This window comes from Crocodylus siamensis, chromosome 4 (assembly GCF_052110815.1).
Source record: "Crocodylus siamensis isolate JL-2025a chromosome 4, ASM5211081v1, whole genome shotgun sequence".
NCBI lineage: Eukaryota > Metazoa > Chordata > Crocodylia > Crocodylidae > Crocodylus > Crocodylus siamensis.
The window spans coordinates 233,893,257-233,915,972 of record NC_143398.1 but is presented as its reverse complement, the minus strand read 5'-3'; the positions used below and the strand labels follow the sequence as shown (position 1 = coordinate 233,915,972).

The 22,716-nt window shown below is 41.8% G+C and overlaps 1 protein-coding gene across 2 annotated transcripts in view; it reads right to left on the bottom strand.

Moving 5' to 3' along the window:
- Positions 1–22,716, bottom strand: part of DPP10 (dipeptidyl peptidase like 10) — a 480,192-nt gene that overhangs the window by 29,674 nt on the left and 427,802 nt on the right. For both annotated transcript variants that reach the window (XM_090045899.1, XM_090045898.1), the window contains exons 14-19: positions 20,027–20,118; positions 17,083–17,130; positions 15,928–16,049; positions 14,670–14,717; positions 9,413–9,511; positions 9,236–9,305 (exon numbers count right to left, since the gene is read on the bottom strand). In XM_090045899.1, the coding sequence (XP_089902025.1) occupies positions 9,236–9,305; positions 9,413–9,511; positions 14,670–14,717; positions 15,928–16,049; positions 17,083–17,130; positions 20,027–20,118 (479 nt within the window). The remainder of the gene's footprint in view (positions 1–9,235; positions 9,306–9,412; positions 9,512–14,669; positions 14,718–15,927; positions 16,050–17,082; positions 17,131–20,026; positions 20,119–22,716) is intronic.

Below are 22,716 nucleotides of genomic sequence, written 5' to 3'. Positions count from 1 at the left end.
GGATCATTCATTGCCTTTCCCTGTCATGCCTTTTTTTTTTTTTTTTTTTCTTCACAGGGTGTAGATTTGCCCTTCCAGAGCACCCCCTGTCTGATATATAAGATATTAGGGGTAAAGTCATGATGGGTCTTGATGGCAAGGACTTGGATTATACTTGGGATTTATATAGGACTAGAAAACTCTTTTTACCCTCCTAACCCTGTTCATGGATAGGCATAAATGAATCTGATGAGTGGACACATTACACATATTTCACAGATGACAAAATTAAAGCAAGTATCCAGAAGGGCCACATACAGTTACTCGTTCTTTTTTGGCCTCTTTTACATTCAACTCATTTGCATACGTGTAAATTTACATCAGTTGTGAACACATATGCAAATTACACTGGGATTGAGAGGGGACAGAGGAACCGCTATTTGACCTGATCAGACTTCACTAGGTGTTGTTACAGACCCATGCCACTAGGACCCGGGGCAGCAAGTATAGCTTGCAGCGGGACCTATGAAAAGGGGGGATGGGAGTACAGATGTCCAGGCCCCGCAAGCATCAGGGCCGTGCAAAATCATATCACTGCCTATTCCCTTTTTCTAAAATGGGAAGAGGAACTTTCCCCTATATTTGGACAAATCAATATTTCCCAGTTCCTGTACTGTCGGCCTATAAAAAATGTCTACCTCCAATACCTGAAGACATATGACAATTATATAATGTGGCATTTACTTCCACTGGAGTAGTATTCCCCTTCTTTTTAACTTGGGTAATTCTACACTGGATCCAAATAAATTGCATTGCTGTAGATCTGTAGTTGTGTCTCTACTCCTTTTTTATGCTTATGTAAAGCCTGATTATAATGATGTAAATGGATGAAGTGCCTAAGCAGTGTTTCTTAATGGGTACTAAACAGCAATATCATTGTATTCCCTAACAATGGAACAACAAGAAAAGTGGAATTAAGTGAAGATGTAATTACCCAGTAATTCTTCTCTTTATTTTTCGCTACTTGCATATAAGCAGCATTTGCACCTGATCATTTTTACATTTGCCCAACTTTCAAAATTCAGACCCACTTGGTCTGCACCCTTAATACTAGTGACACTCATGAGTCTGCAGTGCCAGCAGCGCTGGGGATGATTCAGGACCACTGCTGAAGTTCACCATTGAGACGCCATTTAAACAGACAGAAACTATCAATACTATACTGATATCATTGACCTTAGTGGGCAATTTGTATGCTTCTTGCAGTATAGTCACACACACCTCAGACTGTCTGGGAAAAGAAGCAGCTCATCATCTGGTGGCTGGTATATTAGAAAGGAGGAAAAACTTCTCTTTTTGCATCTTTAACCAGAACACTCAGTTAAAGCCTATGCATTACTCTCTAGAGTGACAATTTCTGTTGTGCTATCCTAAGCACTACCTCTCTGACATATTCCCTTCATAACTGTGCAAAATCTGGTTCCACGTAGTTAATCTGTTACATATTAAATGGGGGTGATTTTGTTGGTGACTTTTCCTGGAAGTGAAAAGGAAGACCAAAGGTGAGGAAACAATTATTTTAAAGGACTTGAAGAGTTATTGCTGATTGCACTAAGTAAATATTATTTATCCTAATGTTTGTTTCCATACAGTTCTCACAAATTTGTGGAACAAAATCGAAACTCCTAATATGACCCTATGAATCTGGCACGTATGAAAAAAATCCATAACTGCAAATATAAATTGATGAGGGGAAACTATGGTATGGATAATAAGTTCGGTCAATGGAGGAAGACTGACATTGAAACAAACGTTACTGCACATTCAGTTTGTATGAGTGACCTTCTGACACGGCTGTACTACCAGAGGTACCCGTTGTTATCAATACGAGGGCCCCTCCATACACGCAGGTAAAGGTGCAATGGGATCTAATGCAGGATCCACACAATCGCCCTCCTGCCATGTAACACATGTATGCCAGGAAGTGTGTTGCTGGATCATGCATTACCTTTCAGCTGATGGAGCTCCCAGCCAGAGAGGAGCCCCTGCTACATGTGCAAATTAAAGCTGGATAGCAACCAGCTATAAAGTTAGTACACATTTTTGAGGTGTAACATTATAGTTGATTAATAGTTTTCCACAATAGTTCTTGGCACTGAAACCACACAAGCATCTTCTCCCTGTCTGCATTCCCTGTTGGACTGCCTGTGTCTAGAAAACGGTCCATTTGCAGCTATACAAACCAAATGTATTTACTTTTGAGTAAAACAAAAACAATAAAAAAAGTCCAAAGAGCTTACGTTATCTAGTCAGCACCTGATAGATAGAAATGAACAAGAGGTGATAATGCACGGCCACATTTAATATTCGTAAAACAGCCATAAACTATATTAAGGGATTGTGACTCTTAAGCCAGAACTTTGAGAAGTGAAGATATTGAGCCTGCCCTGTTCACTTCACACATTCACCCAGATAATCAGGTCATCCATGGGTTTCCCTGCAGTGCCATCCCCCCGTAAGAAGGATGGGGTAGGTGCAGAAGGAGCCTGGTCCAACTCCTCCTGACTCTTTTTTGGAGTCCTGGTCCAAGAGTCAACAGCCCCGGGGATGCTCATGGCACAGGTAGCACCAGAACTGCCATGTACGTGAAACAGCTGGGGAAAGCTGCCTCCCAGCTCCTGTCTGGGATGTTCACTGTCTGGGTCCTTGGACATAACAGGATGTTTAAAAAATGGGGGTGGGGAACCCCAGAAGAGCAACAAAAACAGTGTTTGCACAAGACTCTATGGAAAAGCAACATTAAAAGGGCAGAAAATCACTGCTGTACCAACTGGGGGAAAAATGTCAGAATTAGTTAGCAGGCTAGAGAGCAAAACACACAAGCGCATTGGCATGAGCGAACCAGCTGCAGAACTGCAGGGTTCCCCCCAAATTAAGCTTCACAGCCATTGTAGGGGGGAGAACTAGCACCACCAGATGAAAAGGACCTCTGGGACATCCTACCTGCAAACCTAGTAGAATAAGGTGGATTCTACCACGCATTTTCCTGCTGCACCATGTGTCAGTGAATTGTTCTATCGCTTGTAACAGATGTCATTTAAAACAAATGATGTCCCTCCCAGCAAATGAAAGCTCCAAAAGAGGCCTATTAACATATGGTTGTGATCATACCCAGGATCTGCATATCCTAACAGTTATATTATGCCTCCTTAAGTTGCTGCTATTTAAATAGGTGATGGCATTTTACATTGTTATTCTTGTGCCACTTTCCACCTGATGGTCTGAATCTTGCAGTCTCTGCAGTGCGTTAGACTTGGGCCTTCTCCCAAATGGACCTGATGGCTTGATTAAGGCCCACATCTGTCACCATTTCAATAGGGCCTGACATGATTCAGCCACTTCAGCAACTGTTTGTAGAGAAGTATAAGCAAATATTTAATGCTTCTCATACTCTAAGGTATTTGTTGGCTACTCAGGGGGGTACTGCCTGGGGATTTTGTGTCTGCCTGAGGAGATCAGATCAGTCTTTTTACTGGTTCAGCTTTACTATATTCACTTATGGTTTGGACATTTTTAAATGGCATTAAATAATAAAAGCTGACTTTTAGGAGGCATTATCTACAGATTTTGAAGGAAGGAGGTTAATTATGCTCAAGACAAAAAATAAAGAATGATTATCACCTCTCATTTTATTACCCAGATTAAATGCCAGAGTCTTTACTTAATCATTTCCTGTGTGCTACTTGGGAGTGTATCTTCCAAATTTTTAAATGAGTAAGGTGAACCATAATGAGAAAAATCAAGGATCTGAAATTTAAACTTTGATCCTAATTATATAGAAAAGAGATAATAATCAGTCTTCCAAGCAATTACTATACACCTCTCTAATCTATAGCTACAGTGCATGCATTATATTTGAGGGAAACTGAGTGTGAAATGTATTAGTAGACGCAGATGAAGAAATGGAAGAATGGATGGTGTTATAATCTATTTAGCATTTTATGGTCTATGTATCACAATGCATGAAAGAAAAATAGGGCTAGCCAGACATAACTGGCTCTGAGCAAGGCTTGTTCATTCTAGAGAGAGCCTGGTGATAGGGGCAAACATAAATGAGTACTATGCACTTCTATCTCAGCCTCTCAAAATACTTCTCTAACATTAAGGGTTTAAGGGTCACAACACTTGTTACTCTGCACCTCATTATTTCACAACAAAGGAAGCAACGTTAGTTTTCTCCAAATTCTGATATTCGGATGGTGCCTTACCAGGGCAGCATTGTACAGAGTAAAAATGGTCTCCTGCCCTACAAGGTCATACAATCCAGTCTTGATTTATAAAACACACTTAACTCTGAGCCAAGGATGCAAGTCTCCAAGGCCCAACCGTGAGAAGAGAATCCAGACAGAAATCCTGGGACAACACATATAGCTAGACTGGACCCCACAGGCGTATTGTAGGCCAGACACCACCCCTCCCCAGAAAGAAGACCAGAAATCTGCATCATTAGCAGCTGGTAAACGAGTTTGAAATACACAATTAACTGCAGACAGCTTGGCCCCAGAGTAGTGATACACCAAGTGACCCTATTATTTCTCTTAAATTCGTCTTTCCCTTCTCCCTCTGTTTTCATTTTCATATTGCACCCTTGCTGATGTAAGCGCTTTAAGCCATTTCATAAGTACAGACGATTACAAGTCAAATGACACCTCAGTGTTTCAAACTGTAACAGAGCTCCATAAATATTTTTCTTTGGAAAGAAAGAGGTAGATAACAACGCATTATTACCAAGGTGATCAGTCACAAACATTCAGTTTTCCCTTCTAGCACCTACATGACCCTATATCACCTTTGAGACCATGGGCAAGAAAGCAGTATGGCTGGTCAGCAGCCTTGAAAAGTTGCTTTGCTTATTTGCCATTAAAATGCTCTGTTCATGGAAGAATCCTACCAGGGCTTCAGAAGGGAGACGGTGTTTCTAAGTCAGTCATGAAAGTACCAATCCAAGGGCAGGATGCATGACATCATGTTTTCAAGCAATTGGCTAATTGGCTCTACATCAAATTGCCTGGTATCTCTCGTGGAAGTACAGTACTGCTTTTGGGAGTTGCTATTCAGGTAATGAAAAGAAGGAAGATGTCTTTGGCCAGGTACGTCAGATGGTTAAAACACTCAGCATGCATACAGACATATAACTATTCTGGTTTAAGGACTGGCCTGACCAATGATTTGCCTGCAAATCTTGGACTCGGTGGCTGTGTTCACACAAGCACGGACATTTGTTTCCCTGGGGACAAGTAGCAGTGGCACACCTTGTGCCTGTGCCGTGTGCCCTCTGGAGTGTGGGAGGTCACCCTGGATGGGGCAGGGTAAGCCAAGACCAGCAACTGTGCTGGTCCCAGCAGCCTTACCTGGGGTCCTGGGGTCTCCTGGGGCTATAGCTGTGGTGTTCCTACAGCTGGGAGCCTGGCCAACAGCCAGAGCATGGCTTCAGCCAACCAAGCTCCGCGCACTGCTGCCACATGTGCCACCGAGGCACATGTGCATTTTTCTTTTGCTTGGGTTTTTTGACCCCATGCTGCCTGCATGTGTGATGTGTGATGCCACAGACGGGCCTTCAGCGCCAAACACCGCATGCCCATGGCTGCCTGGATGTAGCCTGTGGACACATCTACACATGCAATTTATACAACTATATTCTGGCTCGGTTTGGGTCAAAGTAAACTAATCCCAACATCACTGTTTACACATGCATTTGCACATACTGTTGGATAACACTTGTATCTGATAGGACTATCCAGCAGCACAGTCAATTAGTCTACTGCACCCTAATTGCTGCACATGTGCAGATGGTAGCACTTTACTGCATGGCAAATTAGTCTGCAAATCAGTATTTTGTGTAGATGTGCCCAGTGTGGCAACTGTCCCACAGACAGAACCCACACCAACTCCAGTGGGATTTCTAAATCCTCAGGCCCCACTCTGGTTCATCTGAAACAATAAGAAGGGATTTGGTGAACTAAATTCAGAGTTTCTATCAAGATGAGCTGTGGAATATTGGTTTTCCTTCTTTAGGGGGATGGGAAGATGAGCAACATTAAATGAACTAGAGCAGGTCTCATGTCAGACTGCCAGTATTGACTTTTCATTACCATCTGGAGGGATTTCTAAATATATCTCCTGTTAACAGAATGCTGAGAATTCAGCACAGCAAAAGGAGGCGATTAAGCTGAAAAGAAGCAGAAATTCAGTATTACGAAGCCAGAGAGACTACAATTTGTATTTGTCAATGTGGCATTTTCCTTCCCTCTTGAAAAAGCTACAACATAATGACTTTCCAGGCATAATTATTTGGTAGCATTAAGGTATTGTTGACAGCCTGTTCACTGGGACTTACATAGATCTCTAACCTTGACAAGGCCAGAACTCAAATACTGCCTTAGTATCACCCTGGGCAAACTGAACTTCTGCAGAAGAAACACTCTAAAATTCTCCCAAGTTCTGTTTCCATATATATAAAGGATGCCCAGTTATGGAAGGACCTTCTCTTTTCTGTTCCTCAGATTTTTATTAATGTGCACTATATCCTTCCTTTGCTGTCTTCTGGCTCACTGTATGATTTCACAGATAATTAAATATATGTTGTCAATACATTTAACACCAAAAAATGCAAGGTTCTCCACCTTGAGAAGAAAAACGTGCAGCATCCTTATAGGCTCGGCAGTGCTACGCTGGCTAGCACTACGGAAGAAAGAGACTTGGGGGTCATCATTGACCACAAGATGAACATGAACCTGCAATGCGCTGCCGCAGCTACTAAAGCAACCAAAACGCTGGCGTGCATCCATAGATGCTTCTCAAGCAAATCCCGGGACGTCATTCTCCCCTCGTACTCGGCCTTGGTGAGGTCGCAGCTGGAGTACTGCGTCCAGTTTTGGGCTCCACAATTCAAAAAGGATGAGCTTGAGAGAGTCCAGAGGAGAGCCACGCACATGATCAGAGGTCAGGAAAACAGACCTTACGACGACAGGCTGAGAGCCATGGAAAAGCGCAGGCTCAGGGGTGATCTGATGGCCACCTCTAAGTTTATCGGGGTGACCACCAGGATCTGGGGGAACGTTTGTTCACCAGAGCGCCTCAAGGGATGACGAGGTCGAACGGTCATAAACTCCTGCAAGACTGTTTCAGGCTGGACATAAGGAAGAATTTCTTTACTGTCCGAGCCCCCAAGGTCTGGAACAGTCTGCCAGCGGAGGTGGTTCAAGCACCTACATTGAACACCGTCAAGAGCAAATTGGATGCTTATCTTGCTGGGATCCTATGACCCCAGCTGACTTCCTGCCCTTTGGGCGGGGGGCTGGACTTGATCTTCTGAGGTCCCTTCCAGCCCAAATGTTGATGAAATCTATGAATACTTATATAGTCAACTCTTCTTGAAAGACACTTTCTAAATTCCAAACTTCTCCCTAAGTTCCCTGATTTTCAGGAAAAGAAAAGAAAATGTCTTTTTTGCGAATATATGTTAAAATTCCACTGGCCTTCAAATTATGGAGTCTGTTGATCCTTCCCAACACCCTACGATCTAAATATGCTTCATAATGTGTACTACCAAACACTCTTCTCTCCTACTTCTCGTAAGACAAAATATCTGTAAAAACTACTGAAGTTAGAGATTCAGTCATTAGTTCAATTTAAACGTAGTTCCAGTTTTCCAATATAGGCACTTGCATCACAAATTTGGCTGCCAAATCAGTATTTTTTTTTATTGCCTGTTTACAAAGCAACACCTAAGAACTTAATCGAATGATCAAGTATAACAATTCTGGAGAGCTGATTTAGAAGAAAATTTGGTCTTACAAGAATAATTGTGAGTCCTTTAAGAGGAGGCTAGACGAACACCTTGCTGGGGTCGTTTGACCCCAGTACTCTTTCCTGCCATGGCAGGGGGTCGGACTCGATGATCTGCTCAGGTCCCTTCCGACCCTAGAAACTATGAAACTTTGGTCATTACCATTAAAAGGAAGCACATTTCAGCCAGTCACATAATTTAAAATCTCATTGGGGGTTACATTTTCAACCATGTGAATAGAAACCATAGCTATAAAGGAGTATTGATTTCCTCCCCTCCATTCCTGTTAATAAGATTCACACTATTAATTCTATCCACAAAGAGCTGATGGGATATCTACCCCAAGGCTAAAAATGTTCAATGTCATAATGCAAGCAGTATAAATACACTCCCATGTTTGTTAAGAATTTCAAATCCAGTCTAGGGGCACCAGTAGGAAAAAAGATATCCCCAACTTCTCAACTCTTACAGTATGCCCGTAAGTCAGCCTTTTTTCTAACATGGCTTCTTTTTACCAGTAATATGTGTCAGGAATTACCAACGAGTGAAAGAATTAAATATGGCTAATTATGTATCCAGGGCTGAATCATAGCTGCCTGAAACTAAATATATGAAAGGAGAGGATTGCATATACAGGAACCTCTTCCCTATCTCATCAGACAGCCATCAGTCCCTGAGAAAAAAACCCAGTAAAACAAGTTGGGGGAAGTATTGAACACATTAGACTTATCTAAGCACGCTGGAGGGGGGATGATGATTTCTTTTCTCCACCCCAAACATCCTCTCTAGAAGCAAATAAAGAAGGTTGGCTTTGAAAGAAACACAAGCTAGGTTGCTTCCTACAAATATAGCACAGGCTGCCAGTGAATACCTTCTTCCCACAAAGACTTTCTACTGATCTCCAAGGACTTTGTAACATGCCCATAATATCCCCAGCCACTGCTGTACAAATAGTACACTTCTCACCTACTCCAAACTGCAGTTCTGCACTAGGAGTCCAGGCACAGCTTACAAATCCTATCTGTGTTATCAGTGACTTAAGAGAAGACCACACTTCAGGTTCTCAGTGAACGTGTAAACCCATTTGGCTCCATGAAAGACAGGAAAACTTCTACCAATAACACCAGTTGAATCCCTGCGCCTTCATGGATACATAGCTTGATGTGCATTTATGCACACAAGTTCACAAGTTTTCTTTACTACAAAACACATAAAATAGCATCTTCCCAGGTCACACTTCTGATTTACCAACACAAGAACTTGGCTTTAAAGAAAGTAATAGTTTTCCTTACACCTACACAAACATCAATACAGATTTACACTTACAAAAGAAAGAGAGTTGAACACTTTCTAAATAGCCCCATTTCCCTACTTGAATTATTGTTTGTAATGATCCTGGATACTCACATTAGTAACAGAAGAGCATACTGGTTTCGATCTGTGAAATCCTTTGGAAGTGACAACTGTAAAGGAAGTTCTTTTAAGAAAAGAGCAAAACATTAAAGGCTGGTAGTTACACAGATGAAAAATAGTAATAGTTGCAGAAAGTTGGGGTTTGTGAAAATAACATTTTGCTAAATTTACCGTAGTCCTCAATGTGAAGCATTTTGATTTCTCTCCGGAAAAGTTTTTTTTTCAGAGTAGCTTCTTTCAACACAATGTTACTTTCCAATATGTGAAAATCTGTAGAAAACAACACGAGAAAGCAGAATAGAAAGTACAATAAATTATTGTACAAGACATAAAGTAATATACCAACAATAAAACAAAGGGAGAGAGAAATACTCGTGATGTTAAAACTATTAATGAATTCCTTCTTTCAATATGTTTTATAAGGAGACAACTCTGCCACTAAAAAACCAAGCAATCTGCTAAATTCAAAAGCTGCAGCTATTCTGCGTTCTGGCTTCAGCAGCCTCTGTTTTCACTAGATATTAAAGACGTTGCCTTATGGTGCATTGGTGTGCTAAATGGAAAGAGAGATACACAGCCTCTCCTCTGCCTACTGTAGCATCCAGTTCAATGCAGTTACTAACTAGAATCATCGAAAGAAGGACCAGAAGGGACCTATAGGATCATCAAGTCTGGTCCCCTGCTACTGTTTATCAAACATAGGGGAAGCTGATGGTTATTTAGGACAGACTGATTTTTTGAGGAATATTGTAGGGCCCCAGAGCCCATGATCAAAAGACTTCCCAAAATTGATATTTCATAAAAGGAACCAGGAAAGGGACCTGGGAGAGTACACGGTATAACTTTTAGGACCAGATGTAAGAAGCCTGTTCCTTTTACCACTCTCTCAGACATTTTACAGGCTGTTGTTCAGTAAGGGAGTAGTACCCAAGACACCTTTACATAAGGCCACTTCACTACATGCTTTCTCTCTCACACCATTTAGCATGGTGCAAGAACACAACTTGGATAAAACTGCAACAAGTTTTGAAGCAATCCTTTTGCACTTGGGTAAAAGATTGCTTGCTCTTCTTCTTTCCCAACCTCATTACTTTAATGTGGATTTTAAAATCATATATCCTCATTTGGGACAGTAAATCATAATCTAACTATAGGGGCAGGCATAGACAGGGGCCCTAAATTGAAGCAGTGGGTTTTAAAAAAAACACTTCTTTAATTTAGGGCTGATTACACCCCCTCCATGTCACGCCCACCCCCCACTGACTTACCTGCCTCTCCGGTGGGGAGGGGAGGGTGAGCTGTGGGCAAAGCAGTCCCTAGGCTGTGTGGGATGGGGGGAGGCTTGTGCTTCCCTCTGTGGCAGTGGCAGCCCCCTGCAGGCAGCACCTACCTGCAGGCACCCGGCTTGGGTGGTCCTGGGGGGCACCGCAGCCATGGAGGGAAGCACTGGGCCCCCGCACAGCTCAGGCAGGCAGGCAGGCTCCAGGGGGAAAAAAAAAGATCTGGCTCCTCACTTTTATTAGGTGGAGCCTGCCTTCCCGGGCTGCTACCAGGCTGCCTGCAGGGCTTCCTGCAGAGCCAAGGAGCTGCACGGAGGCCAGTGCTTCACTCCATGGCTGTAGGGGCAGCAAACTAAAACTCCTCAGATAAGTTTTAGTTTGCAGCACCCCAAGTCATTTAAGGCGCATTACACCACTGAATTTCCTACAGTGGCTGGAAATAATGCGTCATACGCCGCTGAGGCATGCAAACACTGACACCATTAAAGTGGTGCAAAAGCATTTAGCCGACTTTAAAGTGTCATGCACACATGCCTCTCGTTTCGTCGACACACAGCTATTAGAATGCTAATTCAGGCAGTTGTTCAAAATGTTCTATAATTCTAGTTTTAGGATATAAAAATTGAAGTAATCTTTAATCATGCTCTCACTGTTGTATTATATGAAGGGGATTATCTAATTCTGCACTGAAAAATTATGGATCAATCATAATTCTCATTACTGTTTTCTTTTTGTTGTTGTTACTAGTACACAGTCTCTCTCTAGATATACTGCCTTGTCTCCCTTCTAAAATGCCCGACATAAATCCGTCTTACATTTATATTCTGTTTTGTCACAAATGGGAATTTTTGATACAAATAATACTGAGGCAATTTCTGTGCTCACAAACACTGGGTAAAACCAATAAAGTTAATGAATTTCCATTGAACAATACCTGGCCTTTAGATTATGTTAGATAAAACTCCACCTTTCAGTTTTCTGCAGTAGTGAGTTTTGCAGCTACTGAAAAGAGTTATACTAAAAATATGAAGACAAGGGGAAGATGCTGATTATACTAGTCTACTTAATTTTAAAAAGACTATCAAGATGCTGCAGATATTGTTGTATTTTGAAGTTTCGCTAGTAAGACATTTTTAGATGTGTAACAAGATCTTTTGTGGCAGAGGTGCCAGGCACAAGCCCTAAGGAAAATGGGCTTTGAACTCTACGTTCCTGAGGACAATATGCACTATCCGGGACCTCCCACATAAGTAAAGCAGTTTAAAGATAGATTGAGGTAATGGCAGTTGGCCATTGCCTTGCAGAACAGGAAATTACTTAATTGGTGGGCTATCCTGCTACACTTAGCCCACGCATGTATGTTGACTCGTACTGAAGGTGGATAGGGTGGTTGTTGTAGGATCACAAAATCATAGGCAAGAAGGGCAGGAAGGAACCTCACAAGGCCTTCTAGTCCAGCCCCCCTGCCCAAGGCAGGATCACCTCTGACTACGCTGTCCCAGTCAAATGTCTGTCGAACCTGCTTTTGAAAGTTTCTGTTAGGGTAACAATATTTGGATCTTGGGGAGCAGTGAGTGTCCAGCTGAATGAAGGCTTTTTCCAGCTTTTTCCAAAAGCTGCTGGTCACAAGGCAGGATGATATATTGAAAGTAACTAACTTTGCAAATGCTGAAAGGGCAAGTTACTGCTTGCCTAACAAAAGAATAGGGTGCAAAGTGCACTATGTGTTGTGTAAAGACAGGATACAAACCAACAGCTATTGTTAGGAGATAAAGCAGAAGCAGGTCCTTGGAGATGATGCTGAAGTCAGCAAGAAACCAGAAAGAACCAGCAAGAAACCACAATTTACCAGGAGGAGACGGGGTCAAAGTCTTAGGCATGCGCTCTTAGCAAAGAGGCTTGTAAATGAATGAAATACATAGGCAATACCATGCTAATGAAGCAAACAGTGAACAGAGGCAGAGCTTGAGATGGGAGGAGAAATGGGTGGAACTGCAGGAGGGACATAGGTGTGGTCAATGTTAATACGTATGAAACCAAGGTGCATAAAATGTGAAAAGAACTAATGTTCTCTGCTGCTCCCCTGGTTTCATGGGCTGTGCGTCTGTGAGGGAGCTTGCCTGAAGCAATCTCCATTCTGAATTAAGTGGTTGTGAGCAATGTGTGCTGGTGTTTGTTCCCTTCTTGCTCTGGCTAATGAGTAATAGGATCCATGGGCAATTGGATTGTGGTTTCCCTAGTTGTTGGGCGCCGCATGGAGTTGGGGTCTAACAGTTTCCAAGCATGGAGAATCCACAATTTCTCTAGGTAGCCTGTTGCAATGCCCGACCACCTTCAGAGTCAAAAAGTTCCTCCTAATTCAGATCCTTAATTTCCCCTGCTGAAGCTTGAGACCTTTGCTCCTAGTCCTGTCCCTTACAGCCACAGACAAAAGAGAATCTCCATCCTCTCTATAACCACCTGTCGAGTATCTGAAGACTGTTATCAACCCCCTATCCCGTAGTCTTTTCTAAATAATGCTACTTCTTTCACCCTTTCCTCATAAGACTTGCCTCTAAGGCCTCTAGTAATTTTTGTTGCCCTGTGCTGGACTCTTTTCCAAATTGTCCACATATTTCTGGAAATGTGGGGCCCAAAACTGGACACACCAGAATACTGTTCACCAGAGCTGAATAGAGGGGAAGAATCACTTACCTTGATTTACAAGTGACATTCCTGTTAATACAACCCAGGATGCTGTTGGCTTTTTTTTTTTTACAGCAAGAGCACACTGTTGGCTCACATTCACCTTATAGTCCACTATAACCCCCAAGTTCTTAACTGCAGTATTGCAGCCAAGCTATTCATTCTGCAGTCTATATTTCTGCAAGCAGTTATTCTGTCCTAAGTGAAAAACTTTTGCACTTGTCCTTGTTGAATCTCATTTGGTTGATTGTGGACTCATTTCCCAGTCTATCCAGATCATTCAGGATTTTAGCGCTACCCTCTGGTGTGTCTACAATTCCACCAATCTTTCTGTCACCTGCAAATTAACTAAGCATGCACTCAATCCCATCATGGAAATCATTAATGAAGCTGCTGAACAATACGGGACCCAGGACAAACCTCAGAGGGTTACCTCCTCCCAACTAGACACTGAGCCATTGAGGTCTACTCGCTGAGTATGATGATCCAACCAGTTACGTCTCTACCTTACAGTACTTTCATTTAGTCTATATTTCTTTAGGCTATTAAAGAGGGTGTTGCGGGAGACAGTGTCAAAAGCCTTTCTAAAGTCAAGGCTTGCCACATCCACTGCTCTCCCCTCATCCACAAAGCCTGTCACTCTGTCATAGAAAGAAATCAGGTTGGTGATGCATGACTTGCTCTTGGTGAATCCATGCTGACTGTTCCTGATCACCTCATTCTCCTCCGAGTACTTCACAATGGATTCCTTCAGCACCTGCTCCATGATCTTTCCAGGCTGACTGATTTGGAGCCCTACACCACCAGAAGGTTCCTCTACATTCTGATAAAGCCACGTCCTTTGAGTTTATGACTGTTGGTAGAAACAATATGGCTAGAAGTGAAGATGGAACAATGGAAGATATGCCCCATCATATACATCTTAATAAGTGAAACTTGAAATACAGAGGTACTGGGCATGCTCTCACAAGGGCTCTATTTTTGGATCTCCCATTGAAAGTGCCATAGGAATCATTCTGAATTCGAACAAGTGTAAGCAAGGCAGGACTTGGCTTATTATCTGTAGGTCAAATTTGATGAGTAGCACTCAGAGATCTGTATCTTTCTCCGAGATAATTGGATTGAAACTTTAAAAATACATTAAAAAAAAAAATCAGAAGGCATATCATAATAAAAGTATAATTTATATAGTGAGGGAAGAGGTGAAGAAGAACCTGCCACCTAATTAACTCCAGTGTAAATAGAAGATGAAAGCTATGCATCTGGTATAACATGTATCTGAGAAATCCTGGCAAGCATCTAGTCACTTGATTAATTTCTTTCTCTTCTTATCACTTACAGTCATGTTTGTTGCTAGAATATAATTAAGATAGGTCTGTAGAAATGAACTGCATTTTTTTTTCCTTTTCCTTGTAAAAATGGGAGACAGCAATAAGAAATCCAGTGGAATGGTGCATACTCACTTTCAGGGTTATTCGTACTGTGCACACTCACAACCGGAACACCTGGTCCTAATATTTGCGGAAAAGAGAAAAAGTACAAAAACATAACATGGCAAATATTCCTAAAATGCTCATTCTTCATTCTGAACAATTCTTGAAAAACATGAACTTTTGGAAAGATACTGGAGACATACATGCAATTAAGTGACTATTCAGACACGTTGTTTAGTTGATTGTATTCTACCATTTTCTATCAGCTGCTTGGAGACCACTAAAATCCTGTTACTAAAAACTTAGGCCCCAGTCTGCTTTCCTTTTCAGGACCTAGCTGTCATTATATGGATTCAGACTCTTATTGCTATTTCAATTTTTTCCTTTCCATCCCTAACATTCACAAGCCTTATTCTCTATTTGTACATGGCCTAGTTCTAAGGTCCTGAAATTTGATTGATCATAGTCACTTTAGAGTACGTCTCCGCCACATCTTTGGCGGGGGCGGGGCGGGGGGAGTGTTCTTTCCCAGGGACAGGTTAATTTGGCCACATTCTGCCCCAGACATCAAATTTGAAAATTTGGCAGTGAAGCAGGAGTAAGTGAACAGATCATGCTAGAAAGCACTTCTCCCTGGGAACAGCAGGCATACAAAGTAGACATGCCCTAATCCCAAAATACAACTTTTATAATACTATAATGCAACTAATAATGTGAAGAAATGAATGCAGTTCATTCTAATTCTGTTGGTAAAATGAGGCTCTGTCTGTTTACATGGGTCGAACCATGCTTGATTTTGGCAAATATATGCCTGTCTACACACACAGGCATATTAATGCTTCATGTTTATGTAAACCAAGACTTCAGTTTTGATTTAGTATTAATTGCATAGGATTAGCCCCAACACCTATACATAATGCATTATCTATGCAAATAGCTATTCTTGTGAATTACAACACTGTCACTTTTAAAATTCCATAAAGGAGTTCCTGAAAGGATGGGAAAAAAAAAAAAGAGCTCCACCCCCTCCAATAGGACAGAAAGCATTTTAAGGGACCAAGACTGGAAGAGCTATTTATTACACACTTTTACACAGGTGATCTTAAGCTCCATCCTAGCAATGAACTCTGCAGAGGGCTCTTCTGTGTCTTCAGGGACCCACTACTGAGCTACGGCTAGACTGGGGCGTAAGCTACCTCCCAATACAACAGAAAATGGATGATATATGCACAGGCAACACTAAGCTAAAGTGACTTATTGCAAATGGTCTTTTAAACTTTACCTTTACCTTTACAATGTAGTAAAAAATGCCTGTTCAGAGGGCTGAACTTTGCATTGAAGTAGGTGCATTGATCTTTCATAAAGTTGCATGAGAGGCACTGGCGATTCAATAATCCAACTGTTGAGACACTGGGGAAGAATGGTTGCAAGTATCAGAAGCGTTTTACTACAAGTAGTGAAACTCACAAAGCGAGATTACTGGCCAATAACAGAGCTGTACAACATCTGAGTGGCCAGGAGCCACGTGTTGCATGGACCACACTGTGGAGACACACAACCCTCCCCATCCCTACCACTGCACTTCCTGTTTGTGTGGCCAAGAAGTGACACTGACCCCCCCACACTGCACTACCCTGTCTCCTGCAGCAGGGGCAGTGGTAGGAAGCTGCAGCTGGAGAAGTAAGGGGGAGCTCAGAGCCCCCAGCTTCTGTTACATCTGGGAGCAGCAGCTGAGCAGCAGCCCAGGGGTCGAAACTTAACCCCTTGTGTGCCACACGCAGCCCATGGACTACCACCTCGACAGCCCTGGCTTATAAAGTATGGGGAAGATTCTTTTGATCTTCATTCTATCTGGTTGAAGGAGATAGTTTACTCCTTTGTCAATTTTTCACCCCATGTGAAATGTTTTCATTTACTCCATTAGCCTCTAACCCTGTAAGCTTCAAGCCAAAGCAGCTTGAAGGATTGGGGCCTTAATTAATAAAGATGCCTGTGGGTGAGAATAGGAGAGAGAAATTAATGAGAATAAGGGCCTCATTAATTTTAGCTTTCAGCATTGGGGGGTTTTGCATGGTTGAGACAATCTGTCCACCGATTTGAAGCTGCAGAAGTAAGGCCTTAGTAAATACTAGCGATGCTGAAAAAGCTTTATGTAAAGCATACAGCAAGTCTTCACAATTTGTGTTTTGTCCTTCTAAATTAAAATTTGAATTCCTTGGTAAATGTCTTAGCTGGTCAATGAAAGTTAAAATGGTAAAAAAATATTCAAATTTCCATGGATTTATAAATCAGAAAGTGGAGTTCTGAAATATCCTGGGCGATATCACGTGACAGCTTTTCACACCCACATTGTGCCCATGCTGGCCAATGTACACCACTAGCCAAGCTGCCCACACAATTTTCTCCTTAAGCACCCAGTACTTGACTTTTGTGCCTTTCTTACCTGTGTAGTTGTCTTCCTCTTGGGGAATCTTCAGTGCTTAAAAAATAACTGTCCCCCCAAAAAAGAAAACAGAATTGAGCTCACTTTTAAATCTTTCTAATTTGCATAACATTTAGAACTACAAGTAATTTAACAGTACAAAAAGTCCATTTGAAGCCTAAGCCAATAACTTCCCAGTGTAAGGAAATATGATTATATATTAATAAAACTTTTTGGGACACATTGTGTTACAGTTACTATTATTATTTGTATCCTTGCAGCGTTTAAGAGACTTAGTCATGAACCAGGACTGCATCACACAAGGAGCTGCACAAACACAGAGCAAAAAATGGTCCTTATTCAATGTAGTTTACAATCTAAGTGTAAGACAAGAGACAACAGACAGATGAGAACAATACCAGGAGAGAGTACCGTATTTTTCGGACCATAAGACGCACCGGACCATAAGACGCACCCCTCCTGGAGCCTCAGTCTCCGCGGCAGCGAGTCCCTCCTTCGGACTCCTGCCCCGTCTGTTCCGGCCGGCCATTTTTATTGCCGGCTCCCGGCCACCGGCACGGGCGCCGGCTTCCGGTCTAAACAAGCGGCGGATGTCCCGCTCAGGCTCCGCCGCCTCCGCGGGCAAGCTCCGCCCCGTCTCCCCGGGACACACACCTTCGGACCATAAGACGCACCCTCGTTTTCCCCCCACTTTTGGGGGGAAAAAAGTGCGTCTTATGGTCCGAAAAATACGGTAATCATATTGATCAGCAAATTTCTTCTTTTACCTCCTATTTTAGCTGGGGACAGCCCTAATTTGGCAGCCTGTACTCCACAGGAATGGAGGTGGCAGCTAATACAGTGGGCAGAGTATTAAGGTCAGGCAGTGTCTGTGAGAGCCTGTTGCAAGGACCCTGTGACTATGGAGTAATAGCACCTTTAACCACTTAAAAGTGAAAGAGAAGCTGGTGCATCAGCTCTTAAAAATGGTGTCTGCATGATCCAGGAGTAATAAAGTTAGCTAGGTCATGAAAATGTTAACTGAATGAAAGAGGGTTAAAAATGCAACTATTTTTTATATATGATCACTACAGGAGCATGCAGACATAGCAATGACAGTGTCAGCATATATTGGTATCATTTGATATCAATGCAGTTTTTACGGCTATCTCTACCCTGGGAGTTCTCTGCACACCCACTGGGCACATCTACATGAGACGTTTAATGCACAGTAGCCTAATAAAACTGTTCAAAAGTATGCCAGACAAAAATCATGCTAAAATGGTACTGCGCAGAAGCATTAGGCTACTGCACAGTAAGCGTCACAAAAAAAATGTTCACCAGAGCTACTGGGCAGTAGTGTCGTTACTGAGCATTTAGTTAGTACTTCATTAAGCAGGAACTAAGCTAAATGTGCAGTAACTACGGTGCATTTAATGAACGTATAGATGTATCCACTGAGTGGGTACCCAAAATAAGACCCTCCAAGGCAGCAAAACATACAGGAGAAGAGGCCTTTAGTAATTCCCCACCAGCAACTCCATCACTTCACACTGTGGCTAAGTACATAATCAAAACCCCCAGGTGAATTGATTCAATCTTTGTAGGTTAGTCTAAGCTGTGTAGGTTGAATCAAGAAGCAAGTGAACATACATTCACTTTTGATTCCAGAAATGGCCAGGAAGTGGCCCAGGCCAGAAGCAGGGGTTGCTAGAGCACACCTCACTGCTGATCTGGAGCAAACAGCATGGGCCAAAGGGAAGTTTGTAGGGGAGGTGCAAAGCATCTCGGGATGCCGGGGGACTGAGAGTTAACTTGAATCTGGAGGGGATCTGGGACTGAAGTTCAATAAAATGATTTAACTTAAATCAGTTAAGTCTGGTATTACAGTTTATACATACTGGCCTTCTGTTGTGTTATAGATTTGAACTGATTTCTGATCACTTATACTGGCTGATTTGTTATTTCTGTCCCCAGCCTGCGTGGCATGCCAGTGCCTGCCCTGCAGGTCCACCCCTCTCTCCATTTCTCCTCTAGCATCTATTTATAGCATGTGGCTACAGCTTCTCTGGAATATGCTTTTTCCAAAGCCATGATAGGATTTGTCAATGAGTGCATCTCCCGTTCCCTTCAGTCAGTAAGACTGGATATAGGAGCCTAAGAGGCTAAGCTCATAAAAGCACTACCCTAGCTGAAACTCCATTGACTTCAACAGTTACACATGACATCATAGTTTGACACACCATATTTATTTCTGCTTTATACAGACATAGGAAAGGCCTTATCAAAGCCCTCTATAATGAACTGGAACCCTTCACTAGAGTCTTGTACCCCTTTACTAGGGGTTTGCCCATTTTACCTCCAGGCATTACCATTCAAGAAGACACTTCATTTCTATTTAAAAACCTTCATTTTGTTCCTGACATGACTTTGGCAAAGCTTCATAATGGGACTGGATGAAACATGCTCGTTTTGCTAAGCTTTCTTTCTTTTCTCCGATGGAGATTTTTATAGTTGTTTGAATCTAAACCTTAAAGTGAAGCTCAGAGGTTTAAAACCCCACAAACAGAAATGAAAGAAAAGGTTGGAGAAAATCCCTGAGAACCCAAACCTCTGACTTCCACCACGTCTAATAACTTTTTCTGACTTTTCTGGACTCTTGCAAAAAAAACACGGTGAAACAGTCGTCATCTCTATGCTGTGGATCAATTCCTTTTGTTTAAACAACACAGCCAGCCAACAGAAGTCAAAGCATATCCCATTTCTTCATCTGAGGAAGATAGCTGCAGTATATCGGCAGATCAAATGTCTGAAACTGTACTTTGGACTCTATAACTTATGGCAGCACTTGCATATGAAGGAAATGTTGTTACTTAGTTTGAGACACACTACTGCCAGGGAGATGGGCTCCATATTGGTAACTCGCAGGTTTTCCCCTGAACAGACAAAGAACAAGAATACTTACATCTTTTGAGTATTTTCATCATATGCCAGGATTCTGATAACTTCCCAGTTTCCTGATGTCAGGTGTCTCACACTGATTTGGTCACTTTTAGCCTGGGGAGAGATGGAAAGTATTGACTTTCATCTTACTACTTACGTTTTTCTTTGCCTAACAGGATTGTCCACACATGCCATTACTGATCACAGCATTTTAACCTTTTAACGTACACCATACCTCATTTAAATCACAAAACCCGCATGCATCGAAAGGCATGGATTTCTCTCAATGGCTCAGCGTTTCAAAGGTAGTAAAGTCACGATAATTTCCACTGCAATTTTTTTCCCCAATTACCCATAGGAAACACAGACAACAGAGGTCTATATTTCTCCTCAATATTATCTTTAATCTTGCTGTGAGTTTACAAGCAAAGTTGTTGTTTTTAGCTCCCATACGGCATTCAGAAACGTGTCACTGTGTTGAATAAAAATCTTTAAACAAATAATTGGGTTTTTTTTGTTTGTTTCCTAAAACAGCAATAGAGGTGCAGAAGGACCAAAGTGGAGCTGAAGTATCACTAGCGAGATCTCCAGCTGGGGTAAATTACAGCCATTTCTGACAGTTGACGAGCTGATCAGAAGGTATTAATGATGTAAATAAAAGGAAAATAACATATTGAAATGGCACAAAAAGGACTTAGCCTGATGCCCTGGGTGCGTGTACCCCGCCGCCAGCCATGTTAGGGAGAAAGACTATGAAAACAAACTCCATGTATCCCAAATGCTGAAAATTTGCAATAAAACTATTGCTAAACACATGTCCCAGACCACTGTTAGGCTGTCAGTCCCAGGTGTGCTCACTGGAATGAAGTCAGCACTGCTCAAACACTTACATTTATACTTTTTGGCATTTGTGGTTTGTGGACTGGGAGTGAGTGGAGTTTCACGTGAACACTCCCTTGCGTAGTTAGGAGCAGTGTGTTCAAAGTGTTGCACTAGCTAGGTATCCCTGAGAATGAACTATGTTTGTACAGTGCCAAGCACAACGGGTCCTGCCTTAATCTAGGTCTCTAGAGACATTAAATGAAATACAAACAAATAACAATAACATCAACACCACCATAATCCTAGGAGATGGGCAGATTTCAAAGTGTCATCTCCATTATTGGGATGAGTCTTGGGCTTGTGTTAAAATAGAAAACCTAATGCTTATGACCTTTACCCTATGCACCTGACACCCACAAAAGTTCAAATCCCATCAGACTGACCCACACAAAGGAGGGAGCGGGGGTCACCCAGAACTGAAGGCTTTAGTCACTAAAGATCCAGGCTCTTAACTGAGACTCACATCCCCTAAGACTTTGACAAAGAAGAGGGTCAGAAACATCCAGTGACCAGTAGGTGACCGTGGCAACTTTGTAAAAAAAGGATATAGAAGAAGCAGAGGATGAAGACTTGACCTCCTTGTATTTTTGTACAATACCCAGCATGGCTTGAACTTTAAATCAACATCCACCAAGATGCTGAATAATATTAAGGGTAACTATAACCATGTCACATATGCCTATCAATGTATGTTGCTAGACCAGACTTGCTAGTTGACCTTAAAACTTTGCCCGGCCAATAGAATTGCGGTGTCTTAGCTACGGAGAAAATAGAAAAGGCCACTCAGGAAAGACTTATAAAATATTACTGTAATCTGCAGAGGGCCCAAGTAAGTTCAGGTCCAATTACATTAGGTGCCACCAATATATTTATTAAGTGATATACCCAGTTTCAGTGGTGCATTGATATTCAATGGAGCCTGTAGAATTTACTAAAATACAAATTAATAATAAATGATAACTGACTGTTTCCCCTCTGGAGGAAAGGAAGAGGCTGGAGAACTTTGAATTTATTACTCAAGTTTCATCAGTGGCAGAACTGGAACAAATATTTAAGGACTGAAATCACAGAATCCAACAGAAGGCTGGGGTTTATGCTAAATATTAATGAATATGGCTATTTTTCAAGGTTACAGATGCAATGCATAATTTATTATGCTTGCTGGCAATTCTTCCCTCAAAACCATTAAATCTACCTTTAAATTCTTATTTTGTGGCTGGAAATAGGAGCCGTTCTAGATTTTGAAAAAGCCTAACTAGGAAATTACAAGGAAGATGCATCATTTATGAGTTAGTCCAATTTCTAGACTAATTTCTTTTAAATCAGTGATAAATTACTGAAGCTATTTGGGACTATAATACACAAGTCTAGCTCTTTACATTCAGCAAGTAAATAAACTGTGATAGACTTTATATATTTTTAAAGCAGTGCCCCAGGGACTTTGAATTAGATGGTTTTTGATAACCTGATTTGCTTATATAATTGACATTTTGTGTAATATTTCTTCTAAAACTTAGCCTTTATTAAGACTCATTTAAGATGTTCTAAGCAAGAAAATAATCTCTCACTAGTTGGGCCTAATTTGGACAAGGAAACCTCAATGATTAATTGAAACAGTAGTTAACTGATCCATTAAAGTTTAACTCTGTGTTATTAGATTTTTACATCAGGGCATTAAAACTGCTTAAACTCTCCTGTCGCTGGAGTGCCCACTTCTGCTTAAGACTAACTTTTTGAAAGGTCTTAAGTGCCATTTTATATACAGAAATGCATTGTTTGCCACACGCTCATGGTTGAATCTGACTGTCTAGCTACCAGGTACCTACCGCC